The 16,320-nt window shown below is 37.8% G+C and overlaps 1 protein-coding gene across 2 annotated transcripts in view; it reads left to right on the forward strand.

Annotated features, from left to right (window-relative positions):
* The window catches only part of LYRM7 (LYR motif containing 7), a 37,618-nt gene that overhangs the window by 10,457 nt on the left and 10,841 nt on the right, over window positions 1–16,320 (forward strand). The window contains exon 5 of one of the 2 annotated variants that reach the window (XM_085323237.1): window positions 4,798–5,455. In XM_085323237.1, coding sequence (XP_085179363.1) covers window positions 4,798–4,874 — 77 coding nt within the window. In that variant the 3' untranslated portion in view covers window positions 4,875–5,455. Of the gene's footprint in view, window positions 1–4,797; window positions 5,456–16,320 lie in introns of those variants that run through there. The other variant, XM_085323236.1, reaches the window with a different exon arrangement.

Genomic DNA, 16,320 nt, shown 5'->3' on the forward strand with positions numbered 1-16,320 from the left:
TGAGATGGTGGAGATCAGGATCCTGCATGAAAGAAGTAAGGCAATAAGCAGGATTGCAACCCTGGACTTCAGGAGAGCAGACTTTGGGCTCTTCAGAGACCTACTTGGAGGAATTTCATGGGTTAAGGCCCTAGAAGGAAGGGGGGGTCCAGGAGAGCTGGCTAGTATTCAAGCATCACTTCCTCCAAGCTCAARAGTGGTGCGTCCCTATGAGTAAGAAGTGCAGCAAAAGGGGCAGGAGACCTGCACGGTTGAGCGAGGAGCTCTTGGCCAAATTCAGACAGAAGAAGAAAGTACACAAAATGTGGAAGAGGGGACAGGCTGCTTGGGAGAATTAGAGGAATGCWGTCAGACTATGTAGAGATGCAGCGAGGAAGGCTAAGGCCCAGYTGGAATTGAGTCCTGCAAGGGATGTTAAGGRCAACGGGAAGGGCTTCTTCAGATACATCAGCAGCGAGAGGAGGACTAGGGAAAATGTGGGCCTGCTACTGAATGGGGCGGGGDCCCTGGTGACAAGGGATACAGAGAAGGCAGAATTACTGAAKGCCTTCTTTGCTTCARTCTTCACTGCTAAGGGCAGCCCTCAGGAATCCCAGAGCCTGGAGGCAAGGGAGAAAGTCTAGAGAAGGGAAGACTTTCCTTTGGTTGAGGAGGATAGGACTAGAGACCTTCTGGGCAGGCTAGACATCCACAAATCTATGGGCCTGGATGGGATGCACCCATGGGTCCTAAGGGAGCTTGCAGATGTTGTTGCCAAGCTGCTCTCCATCTTTGAAAGGTCATGGCGAACTGGAGAGGTGCCTGAGGMCTGGAAGAAAGCCAGTGTCACTCCAGTCTTCAAGAAGGGCGAGAAGGAGGACCCAGGCAACTATAGGCCAGTCAGCCTCACCTCCATCCCTGGAAAGGTGATGGAACAGCTCCTTCTGGATGTCATCTCCAAGAATATGGAGRAAAAGAAGGTGATCAGGAGTAGCCAGCATGGATTCACTAAAGGGAAATCTTTAGATCTCCTATGAAATCATTTTGTTTTTCAAATCGGCACTTTGCCCCAATTTGCCATTCCTCAGTCCTCCTGTAGCAAGGAACTTTAAGAGCTGTTTCAAGGCAATGGGATAAAATAAAGACTTGCCCCACCCCTGAAGGCTGCCAGCTTCCCAGCTCCTGCAGGGTATTCAGAGAATAATAGATTTCAGACAATAGAACCTTATTTATGTAGACCTTTAAGAGAAACAGTGATACTGAGGTTTGTGTGGAAGAAGAAAGTCTTACAGAATATGGTATTAGCCAGGAAAACTTTGTCCTGCAGCAAGAAAATGTAGAGTGAATCTGTGCAGGGTATATTTGACCTGCATATAAATGCAAAGAATATCACTATGTAGTCTCTTGCCCATTAGTGTTTTTTTCTGTATTTGTTTTGGATAGGTGTAAGCTTTGCTTATCACCGTATAATTWATTTTACTATAGTAATTTGTAGGAGATGATACAAAAAGCAACTGATCAGTTATGGTTTACCTGAATATTCAAGAACAACACAAATCTCAAAACAGCCATCATAGTGTGAAAGTTGTGTGTTTGGAGTATATATTGAAGTGAGAAATATTTGAAGTCTTGATATGTAATCATCTCCTAAAGTATCAGGAACATTTAGAAAGGAATTCTAAAGCATCATGATGAAAATTCATARTATAACAATGAACAGCATAAAAATGGATAGGTATTCCTATTAAACCTTTTCATTATACCACAGGACAGGAGAGCATTCGGTAAAGTTGGAATTTAAAAATAATTTTATTTTTATTTTACACAATAAATAATTCACCAGTAGCAATGTATTACTCAAAAAAGCACAAAAGCAGAAATCAAACTTGATGTTCAGCTTGATATTGCAATAAAAAGAACAAAAGTTACTCTCTTTACGGGAAGAATATACAGGTTTTTTGCCATAGTGTATCAATCAGTAACAGAAAGTACGTCCATAAATGTCATTATCTGAGCAGGGTTTAGTGCATTTGCACCTTTCCTAAGTATCTAGTTTTGATTACTGTCAGCACTTTGAACTAGGTAAATCTAGTATAGCACTTATTAGAACTTAGTGTCAGTATATAGTATGCCACTAGAAAATTTCTCAAAGCAAGTTCAGAGTTTGTAGGGATCTGAGACGATTGTCTCCATGTTCTGTTAGCAGTTTATGCTGAATAACATCATAAATGTGCTATGTAAAGTTGCACCTATAAATGGGTGTGCCTTCCACTGCTGCTGTTCTTTACTGAATATCTCATCCTGTTGTTTTCCGTCCTTGCCTGCTTGTAAAGCAAAACTATCTGAACTTTTAGATGTAGTAAATTGTACGAGTGTTCAATTCTAGTACAACTATGGTTAAAKAGGTTGTAGCAGAGCAAAATCTGATCCTTAATCTTCACGTTCTGTAGTGACTTTTAATGTACTGATAGAATTACGGTTAGCTCCCTTGCTACTTTTTGGGCATTTTCTTGTATTGAATAAGAAGCTTGGGCCTCTTACTCATTTTATAAAAAAAATAGTGGAAATATTTTCATTTGCAGAAACAAGAAAAAGTTCATTTTTAAAATATTTCAGTTGTCCAGGAGAAGTTTAATGGAAAATGAAAAAATTCTTATGGTTTTCTGATTTACAGTTTTTAGAAAGAAAGAAATAGTGTGAACTTAACTTGCTTCTGAATAAGCTTTTCTTTTAAGTTGTTAAAAGTATAGTTAAAACATCAAAAATCTCCCATAGAATGCCCTAAAGTAGCTAGATGAATTGCTCTTTGTTTGCAAGTGAAAATAAGTTAAGTGAATTTAGTTGAAAAGTTTACTTTTCGTAATGTTTCGTTTTATGTGCTACGTGCTTTTTTAGAAACTTTGTAGATGAAGGTTCACTTTGCTGTAATAGAAAGTATATTGACCTATTTGGAAAAAAAATGGTGTTATAAAATACTTTTATCTGGGCTGTATTTAACTTAGTATAATGCTCTTATTTCATCCTGAGCAAAAACAAAGAAAAGTATAGTTGTTATGCTGCATGAAAGAAGAGAGGGGAAGGAGAAGCTAGGTAAGAGATGTTTCTGAAACTGTTGCTGCAGCTCGTTTCCCCTGAAACTGTCAGAATCTTCTTACACTTAACTCTTTTGTATTAYAGCTGACAATATGTAATTTAGCTATCTGGTGGGTTTTTTGAAAACTTACATCTCTAAAATAAGTATTTAGTTTATATCCTGAAAAGAAAAGCCAAAACTAGTTTCGGATAGTGAAGAAATATACTGAGAAGGTGAACATACGTTCTCTGTCAAATGAGATTATTCAGTGCTGTCGTGACTTTGGAAGCAGTGCACAGGGCAACATCACTCTTCTTAATAAGAATCTGAGACAAAGCAGTGTATAGTCATGTTTGAATTCAGGGATAAATCTTTTAAAAATTAAATTAGGCAGGATTTTGCTTTCTAAAGAGAAGAAATGTTGAGTTACAAGCTTGTTAGTTATTTAAACAACCTTTCTAAATTTTTTTTTTACAAAATGTTTCAGGCTGAGTCACATTATTCACTAACAGACAAATTTCTTGGTTCTGTTTATTTTACTTCAAATTAAGCTGGCACAAGTAGAACTTACATTTTAGTGATACACCACATATGCATTATGTTCTGATGATTTTGATGTGCTGTGTTGACTGTGTATATTCAAAACTGAGCTTTGAAAAGGAAGGTAAAAAATTCCCTTCTTTCAGTCTTTATCTGTTTGGGGATTTTGTTTTGTTTTCTGATAGTTTAAATCCAATTCCTCTTTTTTCTTTTTATGTTGGCTTTTATGCATCTATTGTAGCTGTATAGATCAACATAATTTATCATGAATTTACTCATCCATGTTTTCTCTGTAAGAGAAATGCATTTGAATTTTTGTATAATGCTCTTAGAAACTTATTTAATGCATCAGTATCAATCCACAGATGCAAAAGAAACATATCCTCAAGGAAATCARTTTTCTTTCTTACAATATATGGGAAAACAATGTACTTTGGAAAGAATGTTAGTCAGTGTTACAGATACACATGCATGCAATGTTTTATGGGTTTACTGTACCCTTAGTACCTGACCTAGTCTGACCTAGGCGAAGTACAGCATTATGCTTTCAGCCCTTTGTGCTTTAAGTTACTGCTACAAAGGTGACATGACACAGCTCCTTCCCTCCATGCAGAAAGGCCAAGCCAGCGTCTGAAGAACCAGATGGCCAGAACTTTGAGCCAGGAGCAGGTTAAAATGGTGCATAATTAGACAAACCCCAACATGCTGCCGTTCTTTGAAGAATTGGTGCTAACTTTCATTTGATTTTTTTTTCATTTTCTGTTAGCCTTTGAAACAAGTGTAACAAGATTAATATATTAGGGACCGTAAATTAGATGGGGGAGGGGATATGTCAAATTTAATACTCATTTTTGAAATTGTTTAAGTAAACATAATCTGACTCAGGATTGCCAGCAATGTTAAAAATGCCATTCTCTCTCTTGCTAAAAGTTATTGCAACACTTTGCCCTTTTTATGGATTCTTAATGGCATTAAAATATTTTCAGTGCTTTTAAAGGGAAAAAAGGTAAAGAAAATATTCTGACAAACAGAAGGTAAATGTTAATATAGTTTCTTAAGTAGTTACCATTATGCTGCTTGTCAATTTACCAGACTCTAATTTTAGTAACCCGATTTGTTATTTGCAAATGTAAAAACAACTTTATCATTTTAAATAATATTTTCTGGAAGATACTATTCTTTCTTTTTTTTTTTCCCTGTTACAGTGCTTATACCCAGGAAAGATCTACTACAAGACAACACTCCTTACTTTGATAAACCAACAAAAAAGCATCGATCCTGAGGAAAATGTTCTCCTCCTCCAAAGGTTAATATCCTCTAATGAGATCTCTGAAAACCAGTAGCAGATATTTGTCTAAAAATTAAATTTGGAAAATAGTAAATACTGTTAACAGAAAAAAAGAGATTAAAATCAAAACACCGTTTTTATTGTGCATTATGATACCGTCATGCAGTTCTGAAGGATATTTTTCTTGTTTGGAAGATATTATATTTCCATAGAAATTCAAGACATATACTGTTTTCCTAAAAATATACTTCTAAACTGTGTTATTTCAGCCAGCAATGGATRTTGTTAATGATGACAATCATCACACGATTGTTTTGTGGCAATTCAGAGGTTTCACAAAACTAAATGCAGATCTTAATCTTGACTATTTATTTATTTGTGAGTTTGTTGTCAATAATATGCTGCTTTGAAATAATGAAAAACCATCTTGTGGTTTACCATTTAAATTTACCATTAAATTAATGCTTTGCAGCAAAAGCATGATTTCTGAAGTTGTCATTAACTATACACTAATATAGGGTGATGTTTGAAAGGGTTCTTTAAGGTTTATCTGAATAAATTATTATGATTTCRCAGATGGGAAAGCGTGTGTAGTGTTTTTCTTCTCCTGACACACCTTTGAATGAGCAAGAATAGCAGGGTTTGTGTATCTGAATGGCAATGGAGCAAGAGAACTTGGCTATATCCTAAGCTAAGGATGCTGGTTTAGATGATATGGTTTATAGATTTAAGGCTTTGGTTTATCTTTTGATTACAAAATGACTTCTTGAGGTGTTTATCAAAGAAAAGGGGATGGTTGCTTTTCAGACTTGTGATCTGACTTGTGTAGAGTGAATTTATGGTGAGTTTATTTAATAAGACCTTATTGTTTGCAGTTTTATTGGGGAATCATTTCTGTCTCACTGAATTAATGATATGAACCTGTTCACTTTAATTAGAMTTGCAACCAGGTATAACTACAGTGAATACTGTATTTTCTCTGTGTGAAATCAGTTAACAGGAACCATACTGAGATCTAAATAAATGTAATACGACACAAAAGTAAGATGTCCAAGTGCTAGCTCACAGCTCTCTTTCAGATCTTAGTGATCCTGTTTATTTTTAATAAGCCTTGAAGGTGCCAGTATTGCTTCTCCCTATGRCTTCTGACATGGTTTCACCGACTGGCTAGAACAGATAAGTAGTGCCTGCATCCATTTTTTTCCCCCTCACACAGAGTGGCAATGGAACAAGTACAGGCAGGGTAGCCAGCAGAGAATACACATTGTCGGTAATCCCTTCATTTTACAGTCAATTCAGATGATCCATTGATACGGTCTCCACTGTGGCTCAGAGGCATCAGGCGAATGGATAGAACGAAATGAGTGTAGTTCTCGCTCATTTGTTGTCATCTGGTGGCTCCTCTAGAGAACATGTCTTAGCGCATTGTGGATGCGCTGTTCTAGGCCTCTCTGTCTCTTCCTTCCCTGGTAACAGGCTGTATCTTGCTTCTGGTTTCCCATACCTTGCAATCTTAACTTTTCTTGCCTTTCCTTAAGGAGCATGAGATAGGGGAGGCAAGGGAGAGAGAATAGATGGTAGCTGCAATTATAAAGAGAAAACAGAACAGAGCATCACCTCAAGTAAAGTGACTAATTGTGCAGCAGAAATGATTAAGCTAGGATTGGGCAGGAACGACATATTATACAACCATTAAGGTATAGATCCCACAGCATGCTAGAATTATGGGGGAATTTGTCTCTCACAGATCTATTGCTTTAGGCTATGGGAATAGTGTGCTAGTGACTTTATTTTTCAGATTGGTTTCATAGAACTGTAAGTTTTAGTAAGTTTTCACCTTTTCCATAGTGGTGTAAAATATTGTCCATTACTATGCATGCAAAATATGTATTTAAAAACTTAGTGATGTCAACAGTAGATGGCAGTCTTCTGTATGATACGAGGAAACTGGGAGTAGAGAAACTATTTGCACATGACTTAYGTTGTTCTTGTTCTGTTGTCATGTGTTCTGGGTTTTCATTTTTAATATGAATTAACACTTGAATAGGAAGATAGTGAAGAAATGGCAGCTTACAAGCTCAGACTTGGAATTCCATGGGTGTTTTTGTGCTTCATTTTGCTTATGCCTTGAATACTCTTAATAAAAATATGGAATGACTCACCTGTATAGTATATACAATTGCTGAAGTGAAGGAYATGATCAAAGAAGTTGATAGGGTTTAATGGCCAGAAGAATAAAATTCTCCTTACTCTTCTGTACATTATGTTTATGGTTCTGCTGCATTAACATTCCATGTTCCTGCTGTCCTTGTGCATTCCTGGGCAGCAGACACTAACTGAATTTTCAAATGCTAAAATGAGGAAAATCAAGCTGGTGCACAAAAGACTTCTAATGTAAGAGACTGACAAACCTATTAGTTGCTCTTGTTTCAGGGTGATCTTAAATGAGAGTCTAGGGAGTATCCAGACGTGAGATAGGGAATTGAGCCTAGTATCTGAAAGTTATAGTCCCTGTCTAGCCCAGCAGTTGCTTGCTTTCTGCCAACTGAACTTTCCAACCTTGAAAGACTCACAAATCTGCTTGATGAGCAGCTGGTAATTAAAGGCTTCTCTGTGCTAGCTGTTGATAGTGGTTATTCCTCTTCCTGTGATTCCCTGCTTACCTGTTGGTTCACATTTCAGTATCTAATCCTCTCTCACAGCTTACATTTCCATTTTCATTTTATTCTGACTGTGAGTCTATTCTTGATACTGCTGGCTTTGTCCTCATAGATACTTGTTTTCTGTTTTTTTTTTTTAAGAAAGGAGGTTTTGTTGCATTCCTTCCTCAACGTTTGAAGTGTTATTTGAAACTTTGTCTAGAACATTTCACATAGGAGGAGAGAAGACTGATTCTCTTTTGGAGAAATTGGGATTTTATAGCCTCACAATATTGCGATTCAACTATGTTAAACTTCAGATTTACTGGAGTGGCAGTTCTAGATCAGATCTGTGCCCCTTCCTTCCAGAATATGCATGATCAGCCCCATAAGATAAGACATAAAGGTAGTATCTTTTTAAATTGTTGCTTAATCTGTGACTAGATATTATTCAAATAAAAATAAAACCCCTGTAGAAATCTTACACAGACAGGAAAGCTTCTGTTAAAAAGGGTAACTCTCTGCTTCATCATATCTGCTATAGTTCAGCTACTGTAGCAAACAGGTCAATATTGTCTGTTCAACTGGGTATTTACTGAAGTCCTGGGGGGCCCTCTGTGACTTGTATGGATATACCAGCGGTGCTACTTAGCAGTACCTAGGGTAGCTGGTTTAAAGGTTAGTTTCAATAGGTCTACACAAGATAATCACATGCATATGCAAGGGTTGGGAGAACAGATGTCACCTCAGTGATTACACTTAATAAAAACAAATCTAAGCTTTAGATATCATTTACCAGAGATGTTTCTGTTGCTAGAGCCTTCTGCTCTGGCATTCTCCTTCAGAAAATCTCRGCTTTGTGTGCTCTGTAGCTTTAATGAAAGTGTTAATTACAGCCTAGCAATATTTCCTGTTTAAATATTGTGGGTTTTCTGTTCTAAACACCTTTCCCTCTTCTTTAACATTTTCAAAGTGTGAGGTTTTCTACCTTTTTATCTGTGAGCACTAGCCCAGGATAGGGATCAGACTCAATTTTAGTATGYTTGCTATAGTCTGATGTTCATAAAGCACCCAGATTTAGTCTATGAATTGATTTGTTCTGCATGTATAGGATTTGAGTTAGAAGCCTTTATGATCTTCTAATGAAATAAGGTGGCTCTTTTAATTTAGCAGGGCCAAGTGAGTCCCTTGCCTTGTTCTGTCCCCATGCACTTCAGTAAAAGAAGTATTTAGTGGCTATTTTTACAGGCATTGCTGTCCTACACCACAATGTGACCCCACAAAGAGTTGATCTAGAAGTAACATTAAGAATTTAATCTGAAAAAGTAGCTYGTACATTCCCCGAGGTGCTGAGTTTTCAGGGGCATTTTTTTTCAGGTAGTATGAGATCAACAAGCCAGTGACTAAATCAGATGTCAGCCTTTATTCTTTTACATTAGAAGTCATGCCAGCTGAAGGTGCTAGGATGAGTGCTGCGTGGCTTCATCAGTGCTGTTTGTGTCATGCTGGACCTGTAAATAAAGTAATTTAGCTTCAAGTACTGGCAGTTCTTTACACTTCCTTTACAAAAGGGAAAAAAATACTGACAATTGAAAACTAAAAATAAAGGCTGACCAACTTACAGGAAGAGCTGAGTCCTAGTACTTCCCTGCCTTGGATAACTTTTTCCAAACTACTTGCAATGGAAAATGCAGTTTATCCTAAATTCTGGAGTTCAGTGGGCTGTGAAATCTTTGATATTTAACTGTGTTTGGAATTAAGCACAAAGTGCAAAATGAATTCAGCATTAAGGCTATTATTTTACAGCTACAAAGGTCTGATGGTGAATTTCTACTAGAGTGACCAAAACAATCTTTGCAGGTAAAAGAAAGAATAAATCTGGGGAGAGGAAAAGAGAGGAAGAACACATCTTAAAGTACTTTGTTAAATAGCAGTATAAATAATTTGCTCTTTTAACTACCAAATCTTTCCCTTTAGTTAGCATCTTTATTAATCTAGATTGCTTTCTGAAAGAGGAGTAAAAGCATCTACTTTTTGTATTATGCTTTCCTTTTCCTTACAGAGTATGTGCTTCTGCTTTCCATCTCACCTACCTGTAAGGCTATGGCTTAAGTCTAGGATTAGTCAGGATTAAATAAACAGCCCATGAAGCTATGGTCTATAGAAGCTGAGAGGGAGGATGGCATCTTCCACACTAGACAATAAAAGTGGGAGAAGTTCTCCTGTTTCACCTGCTCCTGCACTGCACTGAGGTCAGTGGCTTTATGCAAAGGTTGAGTCACCCGGCCTTGAACTACCCTTTGCAGATGAAAGATGTCTCCCTAGCCGAGCATGAGTGTTTTGTCAGTCTGCTCTCTACTCAGTAGAACTKTGGCAGTGAAAAAAGGTAGACTACAACCCATACAATACACTGTACCTTTTCCAGGCAGTCTGTAAAGGAAAAAAAAAAATCAAAGGTCATTGCAACACTTCCTTCCCATTCSAAGCATGTATTTAAGATAAAAACCTTTGTTCCATTTGCTCTTCACCTGCAGATGAGACAGCACTGATGTTTCTGTTGAGATCCTTATCTATCCATTCATATATTTTCTGTTTGGAAAGGCTGCTGTCCTCTGCTTCAGATTTCTTCCTCGCTGTTGCAGAGGTACAGCCTCAAGTCAGTTCCTTGTGGGATTTTTGGAGAGTCAGCACAACTCAGCCTATGAAGTATGAGTGCTTTTAAGGAGAAGGGGCGAGTTTTGCCCTTTCCACATAGTTAGCTGTGTCTAGTTATGTCACATCACCAAGAGTACGGCCTTCAGGCTGTAATTCCTTTTGGATGTGATTTCAAAGGCTACCTATATTGTAAGCTTTCTCCATCAGTTTGGGCAACGTGTTACACTGGAACAGCAGGGAGGAGATCTCCTGAACAGCACAGTACTTAGAATTCTTACCCAGCTGGAAGTAGTCCCTGAAGGAGTTTCCCTTTAATGTTAAGAACATGCCAGACTGTTTTTGGTCACTAGCATTTAATTATGCATGTAGTTTCCTCAATAATTTTTCTCTGAACATAGATCTTGATTGCGGAAATTCAAGCAGACAAGTGATCTTGCTGAAACCTGCAGAGCTGTCCAGTAAAAGCTGGGGCAAGAAGGAGGGAAGAAGTGGGGGGGTTGGCTCCTGTCAAACCAATAAATGGCATGCAAAATGTATGAATGAGGATGAGGGCATTAAAACTCATAGATGGAAGAGGAAAGGAAATAGAAGAATATTAAGGACAGCTTTTGCAGTAGTGAAGGAAAAATGCTGATATTCCAAATGGTTCTTTAAACAATTTTCCACTAAAAATGTCAGTTGTTCATTGTTCARTTTTAGTCTGCAGCRCAACTAAAGGTRAAAGGCAGAATGAATGTATGTGGARTAAAGAGRTGCAGAAAATAAAATTGAACAAAGAAATTATAAGGGCAAAAAATATTGTTGATTTGCACTTGATTATGTTTCAGTGCAGACATAATTAAGACCGCAACATGACTGGGAAAGTAGGTATTTGAGCAAAAATATTAAGGTTCAGTTATCTGGTTTGTACCAAATTTCCTGTATAATTTTGCCTAAGTCATTGCTTTATTTCAATTGCTTTCAGCAGGACTTAGATAAATAAATCCTCAGCTGCAATGACTTAGGGGACTTCCTTCTGTGTCTTGATTCCTTATGGAGAGAGAAGGAAGAGAATTTCCCCTGCAAGGGAATTGTAAAACTCTTAATGAGGAGGATCATATAAGAACCTCAGATCTATTCCAGACTAAAAGTGTATAAGGTGCAATGAAGCACGGCAATTTAATGTGGGACTAATACTATACCTTGAAAAAAAAAAAACAAAAGGAGGAAGAAGACTCCAGGAATAGTGAGGTTCATTTTACAGAGTTTCTAATGTATGTTTAGAGAAAAAGCCATGGAAAAAAGCCTCAGGCAGGCAGATCTGTGGCATGTCTGCTCCTCACTATAGTTTTGCTTTAGCTACTGCACTAAAAAAGACAAAATTTAGGGGATTAATGATTCCAAGGACYAAAGACCAGGGTTGGAGTTATAAAGGGTACAGTACCTGCCTTTGTCAGATGGCAAACATATGTTATGATGCACCAGTTACGTCAAATAATGAATCACACACAACAGCTCGCAGTTTGACACCCTTCCCCACTCCTCTACAACAGATTGTAGTTTCAAGTTCTGCTTTAGGATGAATATTGAAGTTTCTTTCACAATATTAAACTATTTTTTACTGATTTTTTGAAARTGTAAGATTTTAAAATGGAGGAATAGAATGAAAATGCTGTCACACACACACCAGCATCATTTTAGGGCAGAGGACCCCATGCAAGCAAAAAGGAGTTAAAAAAAAATAGAGCAAAGCACACAATACCTTGTTTCTATGATCAAGAGATCCAGTAAAGCTTACTGCAGATTTCATCGTCTTGTTTTTGTACAGTTCCATTTATTTAAAACTGAATTTTCTAACAGATGAAGTAGTTATCTAAATCAGTTGTTCAAACATACTGTAACTCAAATCATCACAGAAACTAAGCCTTAAGTGCAACTTCCTCTACTCCATGTCAGAGAAAGAAAATAAACAGGGAAACCTGAAATTACACAGAGAAGAAAAAGCATGAAAGCATCTGAACTGAACTACTTGTAACATCTGGCATGGTTCTGAAATTAAAACCCTGTTGAATCCTAGAAAAACAACTAGAAAAACTTCCTTTGTGGAAGTAATGCGACTCTCTAAGTGGTAGTAAGAAGAAAAGAATCAAGAAGAATTTTGTTATTTTATGAATTACTTAGAGGACTAGTYTGTATTTGGAAATTACTAAAGGTTACTGAACAGAGATGCAAAAAGTTGCCATGAATATTTATTAAAACAGATCAAGAAAGAAAATGTGTTATATCCATTTGAATGTGAAATTATAAACAAGAGTAGCTAAGTGGTAATTACCTCCAAGTAAGAAACCATATACATAAGAAAACATAGCAGAATGAGACAGATTTTTTTGGATGGTGTAAAACAGCATGCTTTCTCGATGCGATTATCCTCCAAGTAGTCACTTTTTTCCAGAAGGAAAGGAAATGGATGGAAAGAAGGGAGGAAAGGTGGGATGGTTTCACAAGCTGTAAGTGGGGCCAAGAGGATGACGTCTAAGTGGGAAAAACAGGGAACCCCCACACGTGGAGCATGACTCCCTCCGAAGTCAGTTGGAGTCTGCTTAGTATATTCTCTTGGACAGGGAAATATGCTTTCAGGAAAGAGGACACACTGTTTATTAGGACATTTAAAGCCACACCTGCCACAATATGAAAATGTATGCAGTAGTTAGTGCACGTTGGAATGAGTAGGAATGAGGACTCAGCTAGACCCCGGGAAAATGATCAGTTGTACCAGCTAGATTATTTGTATGTTAAAGTAATTCAGAAGCACACTGAAGGCAGGAGGAGCTGAAAGAAAAGGAGGTTGTTGTACCTCCATCATCTCCCACCAGATGATTCAGAGAAAAGGAGAGAGCTAATACAAAAAAAAGAAATGGTATTGCACTTAGTTCAGTGGGAGTACAGCTCTCTGTAATAATAGACTGTTGATCTCTATAGGCAGGAAGTCTTCCTACCAGGTGATTAAGATGAGAACTGTGTGAGCCACTAGACCTTTTTTTCTTAATATTTTGCATATGAACATTGTGCATTTGACTTCTCCTACACATGCCCTTCAGGAAGTCTTTGCTAGAGCCATTTTCACAGATGTTGCCAAGAATTAACTGTTAATGTTGCATTAATCTGGATTATTTAAACTTTACCCAGCAAAATGGGTTCTGACTATCTTACCCTGGGGTGGGGGGAGAAAAGGCAGTTAGGAATTGTTAAAAGGGGCTGGTGATATCTCCACCAAGTTAAATGTGTGGGAACTTGATCCCACTTGAAGCAGTAGAAGCACTCCACTTGTGTGAGGTTAAACAGCTACGCCAAGGTTGTGAGGGGCCTCTTCTCTAGTCTTTAGTTCTGAGACTACTTACCTATTTTATGTTCGCCCACAGCAAACTTTGACTTGAGTACAGTTAAAATGTGAGAGCAGTCTACAGAGCAGCCTTAGACTAGATACAGAAAAAATGTCTTTTATCTTCATCTTTTCTTTCTGTTGACCACCATCTGTTTTGGTCTTCTTCCTTCAATATTTTTGTCATTTACTCATGGTCTGGGAACAAAATGCCCTTTCTGTGTCAGTATACAGGGACTGATGCTAACATGTGAAGCATGTTACATACAATGTTGTGCAAGAAAAAGCCTATTTTGAATTCTGCAAAAGACATGCTGTCCTTCAGAAACAAATATTCAGAACAGAGCTGCTCTTTCTAATGGTTAACGGTGGGAAATTGTCAGCCCTATTTGGCAAACAATTGTGGAAGCATCTCAGATCATTCTTTCTGAAAGGTTGACAGGTTTTTCTCCTCCTACTAAACTTAAAGAAATGTTAACTGCAGCATATTCTGTACCAGATAGCCAAATATACAACATGTAAATGCTTGTGGATTTGCTGGGTTCATTAAAACCAGAAAGGCCAGAGCTTCTCGTTGCCCTATCATGAGCCAGCAATCTCATGACAAGGAAGTAGAAAGGAGTTGTATGGAAATATAGGTTTATAACCCGTGGGTGTGCAGCCCTCAACCACACCATTACTGCTGCAGCAATGCGAGAAGACTTTTAGTATGGAGAGTCTTGCCTCCTTAAAGCATGACTTTTTATGAAAGTTCCAGCTATGGTGCATATTCCATAGAATATGGTCTAGCAAGTGTTTAAGCAAATGCACTTTCTTCCTTATATAAGCAGCCCGATTAAATGCAGTGCTTAAATGCTTGCAGAACTAGCAACTTGTTTTATAAYGATAGTTTGCCAGAGAAATAAGGAACTTGGGGGTAAATCTTTCCTGCCTTATGCACAGAAGCAATCTCATTGAATTCACCTCTGTGCATAAAGCAAGCAGGATGTGGCATATTCTTCTAAGTGCGCCAAGCTGATGTTTGCACTGGCTACTTTAGGTGAGTAGTAGCCCAGAAGCAATACTGGTATCAACAGAAGGGCTGTGTAACCACTCATTTAATTTCTGGAGCCATTTTAAATTCTCACTGTKGTGAAGATCTATATAGACATAGATCTATAGATCTTCACCACGGTGATTGATTTCTTTTCAAAGAAAGTAGCTTCATGATTTGTATGTTGTGTTTCCTACCTCTATTGACTTCCACTCCACCTCTATGAAAAAATACGTGTAGTGCAGTTAACTATTTATATATTGGACTGCAGCAGTAGGTACCTTGGACCTGCATTTGCACATGAGATTTGGGGGATGAAGCAACAAAAATGTCGAAGAAACTCAACAGAAGTTCACACTGCTGCGTGCTAACACTGCCATGCAGGTTCAAAAAGTGAAGTTACACTCTGCTTCACGTGTTTTAAGTTCCTTGATTTGTTGTGCTCATCTTTATGCTTTTACATGTACTACAGTAGTGATTTAATGGATATAAAATGACTTACGGGATAATTTGAACACAGGATGATTTTTTGAACAATAAATTCTGGCATAATAGGGTACTCCAGTTATTCATCCATCTGTATATTTGAACATGTCCTTGGATAACTTTAGATGAACATGGAAACTTAAAATGCCATAGATATTTTATGCCTTTTGTCTGTGCATTAGGCTCATTTATTGTATGTAACAATGTATCTTTGTAGAAAAGACAGAAAAACTAAAGATCTGAATGGAGTTGATCATTGGCATTTAATTTAAAATCTGATTCCGTATTTTATTTGGGATTACTTTCTCAAAGCTCTTCAAAGCTCTGAATGACAGAAAACATTTTGGCCAATTCCCAGAGGAGCTTAAGGAGCCTGATCTCCTGTCCCAAAGATTAAAACTGATGGGCTGAAACCTTGGCTTCATYCCAGATAAAATGAGGGTATGTTGTTGCAAGTAGGGCATTCCCTGCAACCTTGTCCCCAGCCCCGTTAAATAGCAGTGGTTACAAATGACCAATCTTCTGCGGGGCTGCTTTGGGCATCTCTCCTTTCTGTGTGCTTGACAGAAGTGGAGGAAGAAGGGTTTGGGGGAAAACAAAGGAGATGGCAGACATCCCTCAAGGTGAAGAGCTGAATAAAGCAGAAGCTGTAGTAGATTTCTGAAAAGAACAAAATGCTTCTCAGTGGCTCTCTCCAGGCCCTTGGAAATCCGCAGAAGTTTTGTAATGAATTTCAAAGGCCTAAGGGTTTCCTGCTTGGATTCACTTTGTCATTTATCCCTGGGGAGTGCAGCAATTTCAGGATCAGTTGTGAAGAGATGATTACCTGGTGATACTGGCCATAGAAACTCCTGTCTGTTGTTTTCTCCTTTGGCCAACGAGCTTCAGTTTATCCAACAGCCCCTGGGCCTTATGTAGCCTGCTCTCATTGCAAAGTCTAGCAGCAGATTCTGCCAAACTGCTTGCAAGSCACATACAATTCAGGAATTTGCCCTGCTGGTGCATTAGGTGTTGGCAAGTATTTTTTTTCAATTTGCAAACRCTCTATAAATATGCAAGTTCTTATGTTTGCATTTTGAAGCCAGCATAGAGAGACTAGATGCAGTCATTTCCCTGAAGATTTCCTTACTGTTCCTCTCTGATAACAACAGTACTCCAGGCTAGAAACTATTTTAGGAAGGGTGAGAGGACTCTCTTTTTTCTTTTCTCTTTTTTTTTTTTTTTTTTTTTTTTTTTTTTTTTTTTTTTTTTTTTTTTTTTTTTTTTTTT

The sequence above is a fragment of the Rhea americana genome, unplaced genomic scaffold, assembly GCF_003343005.1.
Source record: "Rhea americana isolate MKP2758 unplaced genomic scaffold, rheAme1 scaffold_83, whole genome shotgun sequence".
Classification (NCBI taxonomy): domain Eukaryota; kingdom Metazoa; phylum Chordata; class Aves; order Rheiformes; family Rheidae; genus Rhea; species Rhea americana.